This window comes from Aythya marila (assembly GCF_965140915.1).
Source record: "Aythya marila genome assembly, chromosome: 1".
NCBI lineage: Eukaryota > Metazoa > Chordata > Aves > Anseriformes > Anatidae > Aythya > Aythya marila.
In genome coordinates, this window is record NC_139042.1 from 176,173,603 (window position 1) to 176,192,694 (window position 19,092).

General features: G+C 42.3%; 1 protein-coding gene across 2 annotated transcripts in view; it reads left to right on the forward strand.

The window, feature by feature from the left end:
* The first annotated feature begins 415 nt into the window (after window positions 1-415).
* The window catches only part of YAF2 (YY1 associated factor 2), a 35,123-nt gene continuing 16,446 nt past the window's right edge, over window positions 416-19,092 (forward strand). Inside the window, exons 1-2 of one of the 2 annotated variants that reach the window (XM_082775208.1) lie at window positions 416-801; window positions 1,037-1,162. In XM_082775208.1, coding sequence (XP_082631334.1) covers window positions 776-801; window positions 1,037-1,162 — 152 coding nt within the window. In that variant the 5' untranslated portion in view covers window positions 416-775. Of the gene's footprint in view, window positions 802-920; window positions 1,163-19,092 lie in introns of those variants that run through there. The other variant, XM_082775207.1, reaches the window with a different exon arrangement.

Below are 19,092 nucleotides of genomic sequence, written 5' to 3' on the forward strand. Positions count from 1 at the left end.
GCCGCGCTCAGGACGTGCGCTCTTTGTTCTGTGTGCACAGCATCTTGCAAAATGGCATCCTAGCCTGTGACTGGGGCTGCCGTGCAGGGACACAACACAGGTACCAGCCGCCTGGTGCCATGCCGGCAGGGATGAGACGAGCCCCGAGCCGGAGCGGTGCCCGTGGGCGCTGCCGGACACCCGCACCCCTCTGCGGGCCGCGGCTCCTCAGCAGCCCCCCGCCGGGCGCTGGGTGTCCCCAGGCGCTGCCTGCAGCCCTCGGGCCCGGCTCGGGGCCCCCCAGGCGGTCCCAGCGGCAGCCTCCAGCCCCCTCCCAGGGGCTGGCCGGGCAGGCCCGCACCCCGCACCCCCGCCCTGCCCACGGAGGGCTGAGGCTCGGCCTCGGGGCACAATGGCCGCGGCTCCGCGCTCCTCCCTCCCTCCCTTCCCCTTCCCCTTCTCCTCCTTCCCCCTCCGGGCCCGTCCCCGCAGCGCCCCGAGCCTGCCCCGCAGCCGGCAGCGGCGGAGCGGGGCCCGCCGGGCTCGGCGGCCTGCGGGCGGCCGCTGGTTGGCGGCGGGGGGACACGTGAGGGAGGGAGGGAGGTGAGCAGGGAGGAGGGGGCAGCGCGGCGGCGGCGGCGGCAGGAGTTTCCCCGACAGCTGGGGGTTGCGGCGCCGGCTCCTCCTCCCCGGGTCCCCGTTCGAGGCTGCGAGCCCCCCGCCCGCGCTGCTCCGTGTTGACAAATACACAAAGGGCCGCGCCGGGGCCGGGCTGGGCAGCGCGTCTGGAGCCGGCATGGGAGACAAGAAGAGCCCGACCAGGTAGGGCTAGGGGTAGGGATAAGGGTAGGGGCACTGCCTTCCTCCGCCTCCTCCTCCTCCTCTTCCTCCTCCTCCTCCTCCTCCTCCCTCCTCCTCCTCCTCCTCGCCGGGGCCCGGCGGCGATGGCGCCCGGGGAGGGCTGGGGGGGAGCAGGGGGGCGGCGGCGTGAGGGCGGCCAGCCCGGGGCCCCCCCCGGCCGCCTGCCCCCCGCTGCCCGCCCGTGTCCCCCCCGCAGGCCGAAGCGGCAGCCGAAACCCTCCTCGGACGAGGGCTACTGGGACTGCAGCGTCTGCACCTTCCGCAACAGCGCCGAGGCCTTCAAGTGCATGATGTGCGACGTGAGGAAGGGCACCTCCACACGGTGAGTGCCGGGGGAAGGCCCCGCCGGGGGCAGCGGGGGGCTGGGATCCCGGCGGAGGGGGGAGGACACCGGGATGGGGGTCCCCAGCCGGCCCCGCAGCCCCCCCAGCTCCCTGCCTGCCTCTGCGGGCACCGCAGGGCGAGCCCCGGGCGAGGCTGACCCCGCAGAGGCCGTGCCCCGGCCGGAGGCGAGCAGCCCCCCCCGCAGCCCTCCCCGCAGCCCCCACCGCAGCCTGGCCGCCGAGATGCTCGCCCTCAGCCCTCGGCTCCTTTTTCCGTGAGTTGAACTTCTCCTCAGCAATACCTCCCCCCCCCCCCCCGTTCCCTCCCCTCCTCTCCTCTCTCTATTTTATTGTTTGAACTCGCTCTCCGTCGCAGAGCCGTGCTGCCCCAGAGCATCCGCAGGGGCAGGCGATGGCTGTCCTCCTGTCCTCCCACCGGGGAGGCATCGGCTGCCTGGCACCCTGTGGAAGCGGCACCCCGCGAGGCAGTGACGTCCCAGGAGGACCTTTTCTCCGGGAACCCATCAGAAAGCTTGCGGTGAATTACCTGGCTCCTGCATCCCTCTGATGTGTTGTTCCTTGTTACGGCCTAAACATGCACGCCTGGGGAACGGAGGCTTTCATAAAACCAACAGGACTGCACTTGTAGCCGTAGCGTGCTAAGCAGAGAGAATATTATTCACGAATCCTTTGTTACCATTATCATACCTATTAGCTAACCCCGTCAGCGAGGGAAGTTTAAGTGGCAATAAAAGTTGCAATCCTATCATAAGCAGCAATTACATTCCAGATACCATTCAAAGCAGTACTGAATGCGACTCGCTGCAAACGTTACGTGTTTGCAATGTTACGTGTTGGAAATCCTAAGTGCAAGGCTGGGTCAGATTACTTGACAGAAAAGGTTCGTGAAGTTGATTTCCTGGACTTCTGCAAACTCGAATGAATATTGGAAGTCCTTCCCCTAACTTCGGGTTTTAATATTGCTATTTTTAAATAAAGAAATCGGTGAGGTGAACGTGCTGAGAGAAATTGCATCTGTCACGTATAGCGTGGCTTCCTGTGACAAGAATGGTGTTGTGCTCGTGTCACAGATAAATGTGTTCAGAGTGGTAATATTCAGTGAAATAATATTGCTGAGAGAATGAACGCAAGCTCTTTGAAACAGCACAAATGAACGTTACAGCCTTCCTTAGCCTCTAGACAGCTTGATAGGTGAAGTCAATTTAAAATGATGTTTTGTTGCACTGGAAACTCCGTTGGATAAAAGCACTGAAACTAAACAAAAAAAAGTGTGTAAAAAATAATACTGGTTTCTAAGGACTGCTTAGCACTGAGTGAGTTTGTTTGTTTGTTTTCCTCCCTTGAATATTTCACAGTTTTTGACTGTTTTAAGAGCTTTTTTTTTTTCCCATTTACCACTTGCTCCCCCATAGTATTCTGCTATGTAGAGTTTTAGTTGAGAAACAAAAATCAGTGTGTCTACTTAAACTCTGAAACAATGTATAGCTGACTAGGTTTATGGATATCTTTCCCGTATGGTTTAAATGGGTCGCACTTACACATGCATGTGAAGCCCAGGGTTTATACATGGCGTGAGATAAATACGGGTTGGGCTGTCAGACCAGGCAATTTTAGGCCACAATTCTGAAATTAGATTTGAGCTAGTAAGTAGACCTTTGTGTCTATGGAGAGAGTCATTAGGGTGCCAAAGAGACACAAAAGGCCATTTGGGTGGATTTTTTTTTTTTTTTAAAGGAGCTGAAGTACAAGACACCAAAGCAGAGCCTTGTTAAAACATTTGCTCGTGCCGCCTATGCAACAAAATGTTTTTCACAGTGTTGTTCAGAATAACAGGGCTATGGAGTTTGGGTGATACTGTGAATGCTTTTTTTTTTTTTTTTTTCAGTCTTCCATTTTGAATCTTAATATCTATACATATTAAGCTGATGCTTTAGCACAATTATTAGTGTGCTGAGTTCTTTTTCTTTTAGTTAATGACACTTAGGTGTACAAGACATTGTAAATCAGTGGTTTTCAGTTCAGAGAAATCTGTTTCTTTGTGATAGACTGTTTAAGGTCTGCTTCTGAGTGTTAAAACTCACTAAATATAAACAGATTTGTAGACGGAAAAAGAGGCAATCACAGTGAAGTGTAATGTTTTTGAAGACCACTGGAAATTAGGTTGACTGAAACAGTTGTATTTTGTATATTAATCTTGTACAAATAACTTTACAGAAACATTTTTAGGTAAGGTGTGAGTGTGTTTTCACTCTTGAATAATTTCTTGTCTCCAAAAGAATTACTTATTATGCTAAGGGCTAGATATGGATTACGATCTTTAAAACTGGTGGTACTGTTTAAGATGAGTGGAAATAATTCTTATGACTTCTTGATCATATTTTAATATACTCTTAAACTGCGTGTTTGGAACAGATTTTGTCATGGACTTACTTAACTTAGCTTTTTCTTTGGTAGTGTCACCTTGAATGGTTAAATCTGTGCGTGCTTGGATAGGGAACACCTGAGAGACATCCCGGATGCTGCGGGAAGTGGTGTAACTGGCTCCCAAGGTGGCACTCTTTTCTTTGGGTTAGGACCAAACCAGTGCCCCAGCGTGGTGCCAGTTAGATGTGCTATGAGTCAGACGTGAAACCGAGATCCTGTCTGCCAGCTGGAAATCCCTGTACCTTCTCCTGTAGAGCTGTTGCCAGACTTTAACTTGGTAATGTCACTGAGGATCTAAATTCTGCCTGTAGACATGGCTTTCTTATTTACTTTCTAACCTAAAATTGTTCTGTATTGTTGCTTGGGTACTGATAAATTACTATGTTCCTCTTGATAGGAGTCTGTGCTGAATATAGTAATTTTCTATATGTGACCTTTAAAACATTTTGAAGTCTTTCTAGATGAAAGATGTTGTACAAATGTAAGGAACCTAGGGCTGTAATAATCATTCCTTACTTGGACAAATCTCCTGCTGAAGTTCATTAGATGTATGAGTAAGGAGAGCTGCATAGAACCTTAACGTCCTGCGTTATAGAGGGCTCTGGTAACAAACTCTATATTTAGGTTGCCTAATAGTTTCCATTATAAAGAATTTGTATGACCTCTTTGAGAAGCCCTATTGTTTGCAAAAGCCATTGAAGTTTGGCAAGAGAAAGAGTCCTTAGGCTAAATAAGTGTTTTGATTTCTTTGCCCCATGAAATTGTTTAAGTTTTCCTGAGATGTAAACATTTGAAAATCATCATTTCCCCTCTGTCACTCGCGTTGTGCAGAAGAGTAATTGCTAGAACACCGAGAAAGTCCAGACCCCTGTAAAAGCAACAGTGGCAATGATATTACGCTGAAAACCTGGAAATGAGTTATTTGGCTCCTGAAGGCGTTACAGTGTGACTGCCGAATTTGGCCCAGCCCTTGTAGTTACTGCTTTCCCAAGAGAAAGTTGCCTCAGCAACTTCACCATTTGGTTTGTTTCTTTGCTTCTGGCTCTTCATGGCACACTCTGAACCAGGAGTATACCAAGACAGGTGGAATTTCATGAATTGGGCTGGATCCTTGGACAGACCTTACTGCAGCGTTTGCTCCCAGTTTGTCTGTTCCTCAGTAAGGCTTTTTGTTTGTTTGTTTGTTTGTTTTTCTTGCCGGTTAACATGGTTAGGCATTGTAGTTTGGGCATGTTGCAAGGCTGAAGGTGCAGAGTTCCAGTCTTGATGGGAAGAAGCACAGAAGGGGACTGACGTTCTCTCTAAGGGGATGTACGTTACTGCAGAGATGACTTCTTCACATCTCTGCACCTCCTTCCTCATATCATCCTAATGCTCGTGTTACTCAGTGACAGCATCCGGCTCTCAAATTACCTGTCACTTTGCTTTTCTTAATTTGGTTCTTATGCATGTGTCCTGTGGTTTGGTCTCTGCTTGCGTGATCCTATTCTCTTTTTCTATGCTATGACAAGCTGCTTGTCCATTCAGCGGAAAGGATGGGCATCCAGGGGAGTATAATGAGGGAGGAACTGCAAATCTGGCTTTTTAAACTTCGCAATGCTTGCTGTGAAGAAAAAGAGGGGAGTAGGGTACACGATCAGTTTTAGGGCTTGATAGGATTCTGTGATTTTTCAATTCAGAAAAAAGGGAGGACTTCCAGGGTGTTTTTTCACTAATATACTCCCTTCACTACTAATAGGAGAAGGCTTGTTGTACAAACTACTTAATGCTTCTTATTCTCGTATTTCATTTTATTCTTAGAACTGTTTTTTTTTGCTTTCTTTGAAATCAGTAAAAACTTAACTATGACTCTATAAAAGCTATGAGGCTAGCGTATGCTGTTCAAACCCCAACTGTTTTTCTTTTGGCAGGGAGAATAAAGAGGGAGAATAAGGAGATAAAACAGGTACAAGTGACTTCTCTCAAGTTTATTATTTTTTTATTTTTTTTAGGTATTCCTCTCTGACACATATCTTGGTCCAGCTGCTGTGTGCAATATCACGTACATAAAATAGCCCCTGAAATTTGTAGGCCAGAGTGAGAAGGTCATCTCAGGTCAAGGTGAATTTCTGTGGTATTGGGATGCCCACGTTTAACCTCTTGTACAGATGAAATAGAGACACACATAACCAGCTGAACAGGGCATGGCTTCCACGTCCCGGGCTCTACTGATCTCCATTATTGAATCGTTTTCTCTCAGCCTAAGATACGAAAAGGCAACTTTAAATCATACCAAACAAAAGGGTTAATTTGAGATATAAGCAACCAGGACGCCATCTTTGTGTGTTTTCTTGAGATTTGGGGTGTGCTCCTTGCTTGTGCCTTGGAGTGTGGCCGTTCGATACGTGCATGTATTGTATGTGTCTGACAATCTCCTAAATATGAGATACAGGTCTCTACTTGAAGCTGTCATGAGTTTGTTTTGTGCTTTGAGAAGCATAAATAAAGTGCTTAATTTTTTAACTTGGATATCAAGGTCATTTTTCTTCAGAAAATATGTGCAATTTGTTTAGTCATGTACCATCTGGATGTTTATAAGCACAAATCAGTTACATTTAACCAAATCTGGTATTTGTATTTCTGTTGAAATGCTGTGCTGCTGAGGACAGAGTTGGTGCTTATCTGGTATATCTGGTTTAACATGTCTGTTTTACAACAGCTTGCTGAGGACTCTCTTCTGCCTTCCAGTACGCAGCTTCTGGGTGTACACGCATGCGCGTGTCGGGAAGGTTGTGAAGGAGAAAAAGAGGAAGAACCGCCTGTCATGCTGATTTTACAAATACATGCCTGAATTGAGCTTAAACTGAAGAGCTGTTCATTACTTGGGTAGCTTGGAGGAGGAAATATTTGCAGGAATGAAGAGAGTGGAAAAGTCATATTTAATCCATACTTTGCCAAGCTCTGTATTATGAGTTTTGCGCTTTAGTTTAAATATGAAATTTTGAGGAAGAGCATGAATAAATAGTTTGTGTTTATTTTGTAGGTAGCCGTCAGATAATCTAGTCATTCTGGACTTCAGCGCTTATTTTTAAAAGGATTTTTTTACTAGTAACCTTTGGAATCATTAAGGAACTTATTTAGATATTGTTTTCCCTGAGAAGTGTAGTGAAATTTCAGCATTTTGGACATCATTGTTTCATATGGAAAACAAAACACCACTGAAGTAATTTTTATTACTTGTGGTGGCTCTTGTTGAAGCAGTTGATAGGCATGGCTTGTTGGAGGAATACAGAACATAATGGGCAGCCAGTCAAAATGAGCAGCCACAGTTTTGAAAGACCACATAAGCTTTTTATTTTTTAATACCAATCCTATTAATCTTTGTAGTTATGAACCTGAGAAATACTTTAATCAGTTACTCCAAACAGCTTGTGAAAAATGTGTTTTTGTTTTTAATCATGAGTTTGGTATTTTTAGGTGTCTCTTCTTCCCTTGTCTTTTTTTTTCTATAACTGTTACTTGGTGTCTATTATACCTTGGCTTTTATTTTTTTCACTTGTCTATTTTTAATACATTCTCCTCAGAATGAAACAAACAGTATTTCACTTGATATTAGGCTAAGATCCAGTAGGGTCTGTTTTATGTAACTTTGACAGTTGATTTAAACCTCGGTTAGTTGTTTCTTTTTGTATCATCTTGAATATAATAGTCCTATCAGCAGTCACCTCTGGTCAGAAATTTAGGTAACTGTCATTGTGACTTGGCCTTCTATGGCCTTACGTAATTAAAGAAAGAAATATGTAGTAGAAAACCTATGCTTTTATATCAACTTTCTCTCTTTCCCTCCTACGATAGCTAATGGTGTTGGAACTGTTGAACAGGAAGAAAAATGTCTTGGATGTGTCCAAGATCTCGGCCCTCACAATGCAGTTAGCAGATGTGCCCTCTGGAAAACCGTCGCTGTTAATGGGCACTGCAGGGTCACAGCTACGAATGGCTTGCTCAGCTGAACTGTACCAAGGCCAAGAAAAATAGATCAGCACTTGTCTTCCACACGTACTAAAGTAATGCAAGCTTTGAATAGATTTGGGTTCACTGTAGGAATGGTTCTAAGAAGGCCAGCGTGGCTCACAGTGATCATTTTGATTCTCCCACGTTACTTTAGGAATGCTGGATGGATAAAGTCTTGCTGTGAGCTAGACCTTCTCCTTGTATTGAAAGAGGATCAGTAAACTTGGGCAACATCTAACATTATCTATGTCCTAACAAGTCTCTGGTGAAGGAGACTAACCTGCAGCTTGTTTCTAGTACTTTTGTCCTTGATGTTTTTCCAGATACCTAACCTCTCTGCTCAGTAAGATAAGTTCATTTGTACTCCCCCTACTCCCAATCAAATTTCCAGTGTATTTGTAGTTCTTTGGTTATTTGGGTTATGGTCTCCATGTTAACTCAGTTATTCTTGCTAAGTCTATCTCAGAAAAACAAGAATGCAGCAACCCTTTCAGATATGCAATGTTTTTTTTTTTTCAGTTTATATCGTGATTCTTTATTCTTGACTCTTCAGTTTGCACGCCTGTGTCTTACTGTGGAAGCCTGGATTGAGGACGTGCCTTCAGCTGAGTAATTCCTAGTATAATGCTTAGTTGGTTATTCCTTTCCACGTTCCTGGTAAATGATGGTGTCTGATGTTGGTACTTCCCTGTACCAGGATTATCCTTTTTGTTCAACAGTATCATGGTGTTGGCTTCTCTGTGCCGTGTGATCTCAATCCACTACAGTCTCCTGTCCTTTCATGTCACATTGTTACTCAGGCAGTTTTGTATTTTTATGCAGTTTGGGGCTTTATGCTGCCTTTCCTGTGATTTCATTATTGTGATTTTTGAGCTGTCTTAACTCAGGATGATCTTGGCAGTTAGTTCTTAGCACCTTTCAGCTTGGTGCTGTTCGCTTGTTCTGTTCCTTATTCCAAATCACGATGAAGTATATTAAATAGTTTAGCTGTAGAGCGTCGCTATAAATGCTATCCTACATCTCCATTTGGTGGTTGAGAGCAATTAAAAACAAATTTGATTTTGAACTTCATTCTGGACAACTTCATCCCCATCATAATCTAGCTTGAGTGAAAGAATGTATTGTTGATGGTGCTGCAAGTCAAGGCTCGGGTTTGTGTACTGCTTTCCTCCTAGTCACTAGGACAATTAGTCCCTTAGAAAATCTTGAGTGTTTCAAGCCAACTGGCTTTAGCCTTCATATCCTCCTAGCTGTTAAATAATTTTCTTCTAGTATCGTTATGAAATTTGAGTTAGTCTGAGTCATTTGTTATTTCCTGCATTTTTATTTGCCGATCTTGTGACTTCTCTTTTCCTTTTTTGGTTCAATTTGTTTCCAAGAGTGCATTTCATTAAATGCTGTTGACTGCCACAGACAGCATTCAGTAGTCCGGTCTGTTTCTCATTTGAATTTGTACTCCTAACCCCTCGTTTAATTTGGTTATATGGAATTAAACTTTCATGTGGAGACTGAAGCAAAGAAGCCTTTATGCCTTCTGGTATTTGCTTGCTTGCTTTGTTTGATGATGGATATACGTCTTCCTTTCTATTTCCATGATGTAGTACTTTTCTTTTGGGCATGAGTGGTATGTGCTTTGATATGTTCAGCTTTTTTTAAAACTATTTTTTTTTTTTGTTAGTGGAAATGTCATCTTTGTTTTTAGGGCCATCAGTGGTATTCTTGCTTACTGTGTCTTTTCTAGAGAAATTAATCAGCTGTCACGGCCTGAAATGTAGTGGCATTTGAATAAAAACCTACAATAAGACTAAAGACTAAATCCCTTAAAAGAAAAGCCTTGCTGGTAAGAAGGAAGGTCTCGTATCACTTAGAGTGATCAGAAGTTGTGTTTTCTGCCCCATGACTTTTTGTAACAGTTTATCCTTTACTGTTATGACTGCCCACTGTGCCTGGACCTGTCTAATAAAGCTTGGTTCAAGTATCTGTCCCTCTCATCTTGAAAGTCGGGTTAGGATGGTATGCTCTGCAGACATTTTTCACGTGGCATCAAATGATGTATTCTCTTCTTGGCTGGTACAGCTGGCTACAAAATCCTTAAAATATAGGCTAGTGGGACCAAATATTAAGTGTTCATTGTGTCTGCTTTCCTACAGTAGCTTACCCTGGTTTAAGTAGGACAGAGGGATCCTGAGGATCGTCTGCTCTCTCTGAAGTGCATTCCGCTGGTATGTAGTACGTTGATGTAGAGCAGGCTTCAACTTGGAGAGTTGAGCTGCAGAATGTTGTCGGTAGGATTTTGTCTGCCAAACTTCCCATCAGAAGTCAAGTTGAAGACTACAAGATATGACCTTGAGGTCTGCTACAAGTTGTTTCATGTTTTCTTAGGAGCTAAGAGGAAAAAAAAAAGAAAAAAAGAATAATTGCAAGTTTTCCCATTCTAACTTACTGAAAGTCCAGGACTCATCTTTAAGCTTTTCCATAATGCTTGAATATGCTGGGTCTGAGCTGCACAGTTCAAATGACAGTGCTCGATAGGAGAAAAAAAATATATCAGTGGGAGCTTTAAAGTTTATTTTAGAAATAGAGTTCCTGACTCTAAAAGCTGGGAAAAGGTTGGTTTGACACATTCAGAGAAAGGAAAGTTGCTTTGTACAAATATCATTGAATTCTGTGATTGGTGTCATGAGCTAGTTCTGTAATTCGATGAGAAGGGAAAAGGAAAAGGTGGAATCTGATGATGACGGCATCTTTTTCTATTACTGTTCATCTTTCCTGAAGAACATTAGGACTTTTTAAGGTTTTAGGGGGAGTGTGTAGTCTCTTTGCCTCCTTAAGATGGGCATCTTCGTGGGGGTGGCTCTGTCTAGAAGTGGAGGAGGCATGCTACAGCCTTCTGGGGAGACCACGCACAGCCACTGTGCAGAACAAGTAGGATAGGTCCCAAACTAGCTCCTTCCTGTCTGGTCACAAAATTAGTTGTGCCAAGTATTGACCCTGTTTTGTGCAACAATAACCGTGCTTCTGCAGCATGAACCTCACGTTTTGCGTGCCTTTTTTTGCCTAGGTTCAAGAAGCATCACAGTTACTGCAGGAAGGGGACAGAGGAGCAGCCCAGAGGATCCAGTCCTTTGTGGGACTGGAAGTTGGAGAGGTCACTTCCCCATAAATCCCAAGGATCTAGGGGTCTGAAAAGACTGTGCCCACTGCCTTCTGTGCAGACTCCCAAATATCGCCTCCTCAGGGGATGTTGTTAAGGAAATTGAGCTTCCTGACCCCTGCTCACATATAGCACGTTGTCAACTGGGAAGCACAGATTGGTTGGTGCCCATATGCTTCTCAAACAGGATATTTTCAGTACAGCTATCGCTTGTGCTGAGCATCAGTGAGCCACAGTTTGTGGCATATGGAGAAGAATTTCTAATAACAGCATGCGAGAGGCTGGAGCTTTAAAACTGGTTGTTGGAAAATAACATTTGATGGCTGCTTTAAAAAGTATCTGTGAAGATGAATTTGGGCCTTCTAAAGGTCCCGATACAAATATTTCTTCTTAGGGCAGACAGTTGTGCAGTGTACCCGTAGTCTTCGGGAGGCTTGCTGGCCTCATCTGTTAAATGTCATCTGGAAAATAGGGCATTCCCTTTAAGGGAATGATTAAATAGGGACACTGCCTCAAGGGGTAGTTTTCTGCACATTTATACAGTGACTGATAAAACCATATGGGTCTTGTAAGTCTATTCTAATTGAATCAGCTTTTATTGAAAGACAGAATTGCTAGAAATGCACCGAATGGATGAATTCCAAGTAAATGATTCACAGTGTAAAACAGCTAGGAATTTAAAAGCCCTGGAAATCAGAGCTGGCTGAAAGTTAGGATTCAAATATATATAGTGTGTGCCAAAATGGCATTGTTGCTCCGCACTATGCAGATGGATGCACGTTACGTGCTCCCATACAGACCGCGAGCTCCATTGTTTGCACTGTCATAATTATTCAGCTGTCTTCCTTTGCAGAGGGAGCTTAACGTACTGCTAACACTCCAGAATATGACAGAAGTGATGGTAATGAGAAAAAATAACTTGGGGTAACAGAGTAAATTATCGATCCTGAAGATGCATTTAATCACGAGCTGCTTCAGTGTGGAAATAAAGACTAGTTTCTCACAAGATGGCTTTGTGTGGTGATTAGCATGAGCATATTCATGTGACACAGCAAGCTAAACGTAGTTTAATCTGCTAGTTTTTATTCTCTGAATAGCTTAATAGAGAACTGATGACTGAGAGAGGGTGAGCTGATCTGTGTCAGAATCCACAGAGTGCTTCTCGTGCTGGTGATGTAATTTAATTTCTAGCAACTATTGTATTTGCATTACAAGAAACAGTAATGGGAAATATTTTTTTGCTTTTCATAATGTGATTTTAACTGCTGAAAATGTAGAGTGGCATCATTACATGCACTGCTAGCTTCTGCATAGACCAGAGGTTGCAATATCTAATTGGCTATAGTGTTCACAGGGCTACTTAGTATACACAGTGTTCCTGAATCTTTTTATTTTGCTTTGAGTAGTATCACTGATGTGCTTATGCAGAAAGGAGTCTTTTTTGTTGTTGTTTTCTCTCTTCCCCTCCTTGCTCTATCTCCTCTTTGGTATTAGGAGGTAAGTTGTCATCCAGTTGCACTTGATCACAAAACCTCCAATGGTAAGGTGACAAAAATTTGTTCTTTTTTTTTTTTTTTTTTTTTTTTTAAGTGAAGTCGAAAAAGCAGTTTTCTTAGTTCTGGAATATTTTCAATATTCTCAATATTTTGGGAGTACGTAGAAGCTCTTGTAGTACAAGGTGCTGTACAAAGAGCTTGCAGAGTGGATGTGATGGTCGATGAAAAGATAAGTGTGATTTCAAAAGTGAGTTTTTTCTTGTTTATCAAACCTAGAAAAATTAAAATGTTAGTTGAAAAATTGCTTGGTGGTAGAAAATAGTCTCAAAATTTTGTAGCTACTAATTTGCAAGTATGCAAAAGAGTGTATTATAAGTTGGCCTGTGTTGTGTGTGTGGAAGTGTGTGACAGTTCTGTAATTATTTGAGAATTAGTGTTTTGCATTTGACAAAACAAGTGAATAGTCCTCTATTATTGAAGTTTGAAAAATATATCAAGACATTTTGCTTTAAATGCTTGTTGTCAAGCTAGTCCTTGAAAAATTCATCATCTTCTCGAGGCAAGAAAATCAGTAAAACTGTAAAGATAGGGACACTTTTCTTCTGTTCTGCCAGATTGCCTGTATTTATTCCTTAATGATAGGGGTTTGTGCCTAAGCTAGAATAAATGGCTTAAAATGTAAGACTTAAACTTTTGCCTTCTCACTTGGAGTTTATTTAGATTCTACCATTCAATATGTGTGAAATACAGTTTAATGACTGTTGATTGTCTGCATTATTACACGAGGACAATTACTGTAATGACTCTGCAGAACTGTATGTATGTTTCAGTTCTGTTGATTTCTTTCTACATTATAAGGAACCTAAGTAACAAGAAACATGCTAAATTTAATTTAGACCCATTCATGCCATGTAAAGCTGTCAAAGCCATTACAACATCTGCATAAATACGGGCCTCGATCTTCCAACATTTTGCATGGATTCCTAGTCTTTAAAAAAAAAAATAAATCTCTTTGAAGTTACAGTCTTTGCAGGCTGAAGTTGGCTCAAAACAGGGAAGATTGGAGTAGCTGTGAATGTTTTTAAACTTGAAGGGAAGTTGCACACATTTGCTGTTGTTAAAGGCAAACGTATTAAAGTGGGAGGCAAAAGAGAGTGGAAGGAGTATAGACGCAAAAATCGCTAGCCATATTTTAAAGTGTTTTGCAGAAACTTCAGCAAAAGAGAGAAAACATGCCTGAGGAAGTGGGGAAGTTAATTACCTGATACATGTAACGTAGCTGGTTATCATTGTATGAGGGCGGGAGGAGGCGTATAACTGAATTACAAAGGATTCACTAACTGGTGGGAGGAAAGGTTAGTTATTTCTTAGCTACTTCTTCAAGGTACCGTATTCCTTGTTACAGAATTCTGAGATATCTCCGTTTCCCTTTGGAGCCATTCAGACCTTGGGGCGCCTGACTCTAGATCATCAGTCCGTCATGGAAAAGTCACATTCCAGAGCTGCTCGTTGTAACCTGTCCTGTGATCTTCAGAGTAAAAAGCTTTCTAAGCTCTATTACAAAGTTACAGATAGAACATTGCATAATTAATGTCTTTTCCAAGACAGGCAGGAAGTGTATCATACTACAGTATTTAACCATAGCTGTACCCTGTAAAAATTGCTTAAATAGAGGTCTTAAGAAATGCACAAAACATTTGTAGCTACGTGAAGAAATTCTCCTAATAATATGCATTACAGAAGTAGTTTTTCCCTTAGAAAATCCACCTAACACCACTTTTTCATATCCTTATTTTTATCTACTGGCTTATAAGGTTCTTTACTGTAAAACAACTCTTCAGACATCTTCCAGTTGACTCCCTGTATGCATCTGCATGCTTAGGAGATTAGGAATAACTTTTTATTTTTACATTAATTACTCTAATTACTATGTTAAGACGTATTTGAGAACGTGGACCTTAGTTGTTAGAGAAATGAGGACACGCAGAGAAGGAGGTTTGAGTAGGGACTAGCAAGAATATGATGATTAAGTAGAAAGTGTGCAAAGATAAGCTTTTCTTGAGATTTCAGTAATGACTGTGAGCTAGAAAAATGGAGATTAGAATATTACTGTGGATATCAGATTTCTATTAGCTTCTCGAGACATTAATATTTAGGATAGATGTGAGTGGAAAACTATCTTCAAATAAATGATAAGATATTTAAAGCCTATACATTTGTATTGGGAAATGATTCAGCCTAGTAATGAAAGAACAGAGTAAGGGTTGAATAATTTGACTTTGTTCTCAACAAGATTTTAATGCACTGAAATGAATTCTACTTAGGCTTTTGAAAGACGTGTATGGTACAAACATCAGCAAACCGAGGCTCTGGTTAAACCTAACCTCGTTGCTTCCTCTTAGTTTTGTTCAGCTCACAGCAGCACGTTGTTAATTGCGTTTCTGAAAATGCAACAAATGCTATAACATTAAAGGTTGCTTTCTTGTTTAAGGTGATTAATTATTTAAGAAAAAATGAACAAGTACTTTAACAGTAGCTTTGCAGAGGTTTGTCCTTTCTTTTTGGTGACCGTTCGGAGAAGTGCTGAGCAGGCAGTCTGTAGCCCTTAGGTGCACGGTTGAGAAGAAAGAAAACGTGTGGCTCTTGGTGAGCTGATTCCACAGCTCTTGCACTGTCTTGCTAATGCATTCTAAAAACACAGAAGTGGTCTAAGCTATCTAATTGTTGTATTTTAATGTATTTTTGGTTTAGAATTTTAGTTTTAGCTGGTATACTACCAGCTAAATGAAGTTGTTCATACAAATGATATTTAGGAACGGATATTTATGAAACTATTTAATTAGGTATCTAATGGTAAGACTTGATGTCCTACAATGGTTTAGAGACTGAAGAGACTGGCATAAGCATCACTAGGCTGGCTTTTTTTTTGGTCTTGTCTGGAGATGAGGAAAATACGATAGAGGATAAAGATGCAAAGTGATACAGAATATTGACTGCAACAACGTGCAGTTCTCAGTACGAATATCTGAAATGTATTCCAGATACAGTTCCAAAAAAGGTATGTAATGTGCTTTTTAGCATATGAAATTATGCTAAACTGTATGAAATGTTCCAAGAGCATATTGACTTGTGTGCATTAAAATATGTTTGCTGTTAGCAAATGGGTTGTACACTTAAAGAATGATAGTTGGAAATGCCCCCACTCTATTTCCTTCATAAAGGCTGAAGCTGTAGGAAGGAGGTAACCAAACTTAGTTCAAAGACCTGTTCTTTGTCAGGGATTATTCCTATTTTCAATAGCAATGCGTTACAAAATACAGACGAGTAAAGATTTTCAGTCCACATCCTGTCACAAGAATTAAATTTACTTTTAAAATCTAAGAGAATTGAAGGTTGGAAAACCTCAGGCGTGTTAAGAGGCCACTTCTGGAAGCCTGGCCAGCTGAGGGAGCAGCAAGGCCTGGTGGAGGGGGAGTATTAGTAGCATGATTGAAATTCAAATTACATTTGAAAAAATTCTGAGTATCTAAACTCAGTCAGCTGCAGAAGCACACAGAAGTCTCACAGTAGCAGATGGAAAAGACATTCTCAAGTCTTCAGGGTGCTGGAGATACAATTTTTCCAATACATTTTTTCATAATGATGTAATTCTACAGAAACATCCAGGTGAACAACGTACACACAACTCTTGAGGGCTTGATAGGAAGCGAGGAATTTTAAATTCAGCGCGGAGTAAGCTTAGAAGAGTTCGGCAGTGGCTTCAAAGAGCTTGCGCCTCAAAAAGGAGACAGACCCCTGAAAAGGGGTGAGTGTGAGGGAGGACAAGATGCAATTAAAGTAGGAATTAGTTGTGTCGTGCTACTGTTTTTAGAACATGGTACTGTAGGTGGTATGCTATTCTCAGGCATCGAGCAATTTTATCATTGCCCTGTTGACATATGTTTGATGTGACTGAACCTTCTAGCATGGTTGGGTTCCTTAAAAATCAGATGTTTAATGCGCTCGGGATAGTACAGAAGAATATATCATTTGGGGGGAAAACAAGAAGAATTTGTGTCTGAATCCAAGGTGGTATGGCAGATAGAAAAATGTAGGAAAAATGATTAAACTTGAAATTATTGTTTAGCTACTCAAGTAGAAGGTCAGCCTTTTTTGAAGGGGCTAGTTTTGAACTGGAGAAGAAGGGGTTGAATGCTTCTCTTGCATTTGGCAGTCATTTTGAGAAGTGCCTTAGAGTTTAATGCTGTTTGAATTGTTCGCATGATACAGCGTGGCCCTGCACACCGCCTTGTTGCCGGAACCATCGGCAGGAGGTTTTTCTCCCTGAGGCTACTGAGCGTTTGCACTGGCTTGGGAACGCGTGTGGCTGGTTGCTGCACATCAGTTTATCCACCAGATTTTGTTATAATGTCAGAATCCTTCATTTCTTTGTGCCTCTGCTAATAAATAGCTGTAGGGGTGGTAGTACCGCTCTTCCGTGATGGAGTATCATGAGGAATGATACACTGAAGATTTTGACTCCGATTGCAGTGAATGCCGCCTGAGATGGATGGACCGTGAGGGTAGGAAGCTTACCTTAAAGGATGAGGTAGATTCACGGGACACGTTTTATATGGGATTCAGGAGACAGCAGATCTGTCAGGGGAGGAAACAAGCAGCGTGGTTGTAGGCAAAGGAAAGAAAAGCTCCTGTGACTAAAGTAAGGATGAGCGCTTGAAGAGAAATTTCTAGGTATCCAAACAGAAATCAGCTGAATTTAGGGGTGACTTAAAGGAGAAGGTGCATAATCTTCTGTACACAGGGTAAGCTGGAGTGAAAAATCAAAGGGGTATTAATCAGAAAATGGAGGCATTGCCATAATGGTAGTGTTATAGCCATATTTCTTCACAATTGTTTGCAGTGTGTGGTTTAGGGATGGTTGTTGTTTAAATGGTATTCCTTCACAAACAAGTGGGATATGGGAAAGCTTGCAGTGGTTAGAGGAGCTAATTGACTTCCCCTTGTGCCTAGTGATTAATTTTAGGTATTTTTTCCTAGAAACTGACAGAGCTTGTCTCCTTATGCTTTGAATGAAGACACTTCATGGGGAGCCCCTGACTTTGCTTTCAGAGTTCCTACTACCCTCATCAGAATTGTGACAACTTTTCTGGGCTTAATCCGTAGTGCAGCAGCATACCTGTCTTTATAATGCAGATTTTGGAACAAACTCCAAGACTTTCCCAAGAAGATATTATAAAGAAAGCTGTGTGTGTGTGTGTGTACTGTTTGTAAAGGCCAAAGGACTTTTCTGTACTGATCCCAATTCTGTTACCAATCAGCTTCACGAGAGTTTGACCGAAGGTGACCTGTCAGAGTGGATTAGTTACTGCTTATAAGGCCTTTTGGCAATAGTCATTTTGATAATTAATTCTTAAAAACCCTGGAGAGTGAAATTCAGGGCCCTGATTGACTAGATTACTGGTTTCCAATCCACTTCTGCCACGCCTTGCTGGTGGGATAGATCAGATTGCAGACCTGCGAAGGAAGATGATGTTCAAAAACATGCCAGGCTCGTTGTAACCTGTGCAGCGAGGGCCTTAAGGGTAGCCTGTGAACAAGGAGTAGATGATTTGGAAATCGTCTTTAGCTTGGGAGCCTTTATTCAGTCCTCCTGAATCACCTGAAAGGGAATATTTTGAAGAATAATGTGGATTTTTAATTCTTGAGGACAGGATTCTGTGACCAAGGGCAAGGCAAAATCAGTAAGGACTCTGTTCCAGATATTTCTAACCTCTCTTTCTTGAGGGATGAGTCTGCTGTCTTGAACAAAAGGTCAGTGTCTCCCTGCAGGGAAGTGAAGTTTAGATAAATGGTACTGCTCAGGGACTGGGGGTACCTTTAAATAAAACCTCTTTAAGTCTTTGAAATCTATATATTTTCTCTTTTTAAGAAGTAAAGCTTTTTTACAATGGAGGAAAGAAAAAAAATCACACACAAAGTTGAAATTATGGAAAGTGAGGAATACCATGTAGAGATGCCACATTAAAAACTGGTGAGGGTTTTGAAGAAATACCACAGGATTTGATTTGCTCAGGAGCAAAACACATTTTAGGAATAAACGTGTGTTTGGAGATAAGATATAAATCTGACAGCTCAAACCGATGGATAAAGGATTCCTGGTGTATAGTAGTTACCTGTTCTGTTTGACAGTATAAATATCTCCTGTCCACGAACCAAATACAGTTCAATACTGCAGAATTGATGGCAGGTAGGGCAGTTACAACATAACATCCTTCTGTAGGAGCAGCGCTTCACAGGCAACTTCTTGCTTTCTGGGATGGGGCAAGATGTCTACTGCTTTATAGGAAACCAGGGAGTAAGATGAATTTGAAAACAAAATCGTTTCAGGTCACCGACAGGGCAGGTAAATAAAACTGTTACAGAATATTGCTGTAGATATTGGAGGAAAACGTGGTGAGTAAACTGGCCAGGGCTCAATAGCAGGCTTAAATGTCTGGCTTAACATGTGGTATTCTAAAAGCCTTTAGATATGTTGCACACGTGGAGCTTGCATTACACAACAGATAATTTTCCATGTGGGGCAGGATAAGCCTCCAGCAAGGGCTTTTTGTCTGAATTGAAGCCAGGAGGTAGATGGATTTGAAAAGAGGAAAGGGAAGGAACGGGTCAAATTAGAATGGATCGAGGTCAGCTGTTGAACACCATCTTTCGGCTTGATTGAGAGCTGAGGCTGGCAGCATTTCCTCGGTTTGGAGCCATTTTGTTAAGATTGGAGAGTAGTAATACCTTTCTAGTGGTAAAAGATACCAAGCACAGGACATTTAGCTTCAGGAAAGAGCGTGCC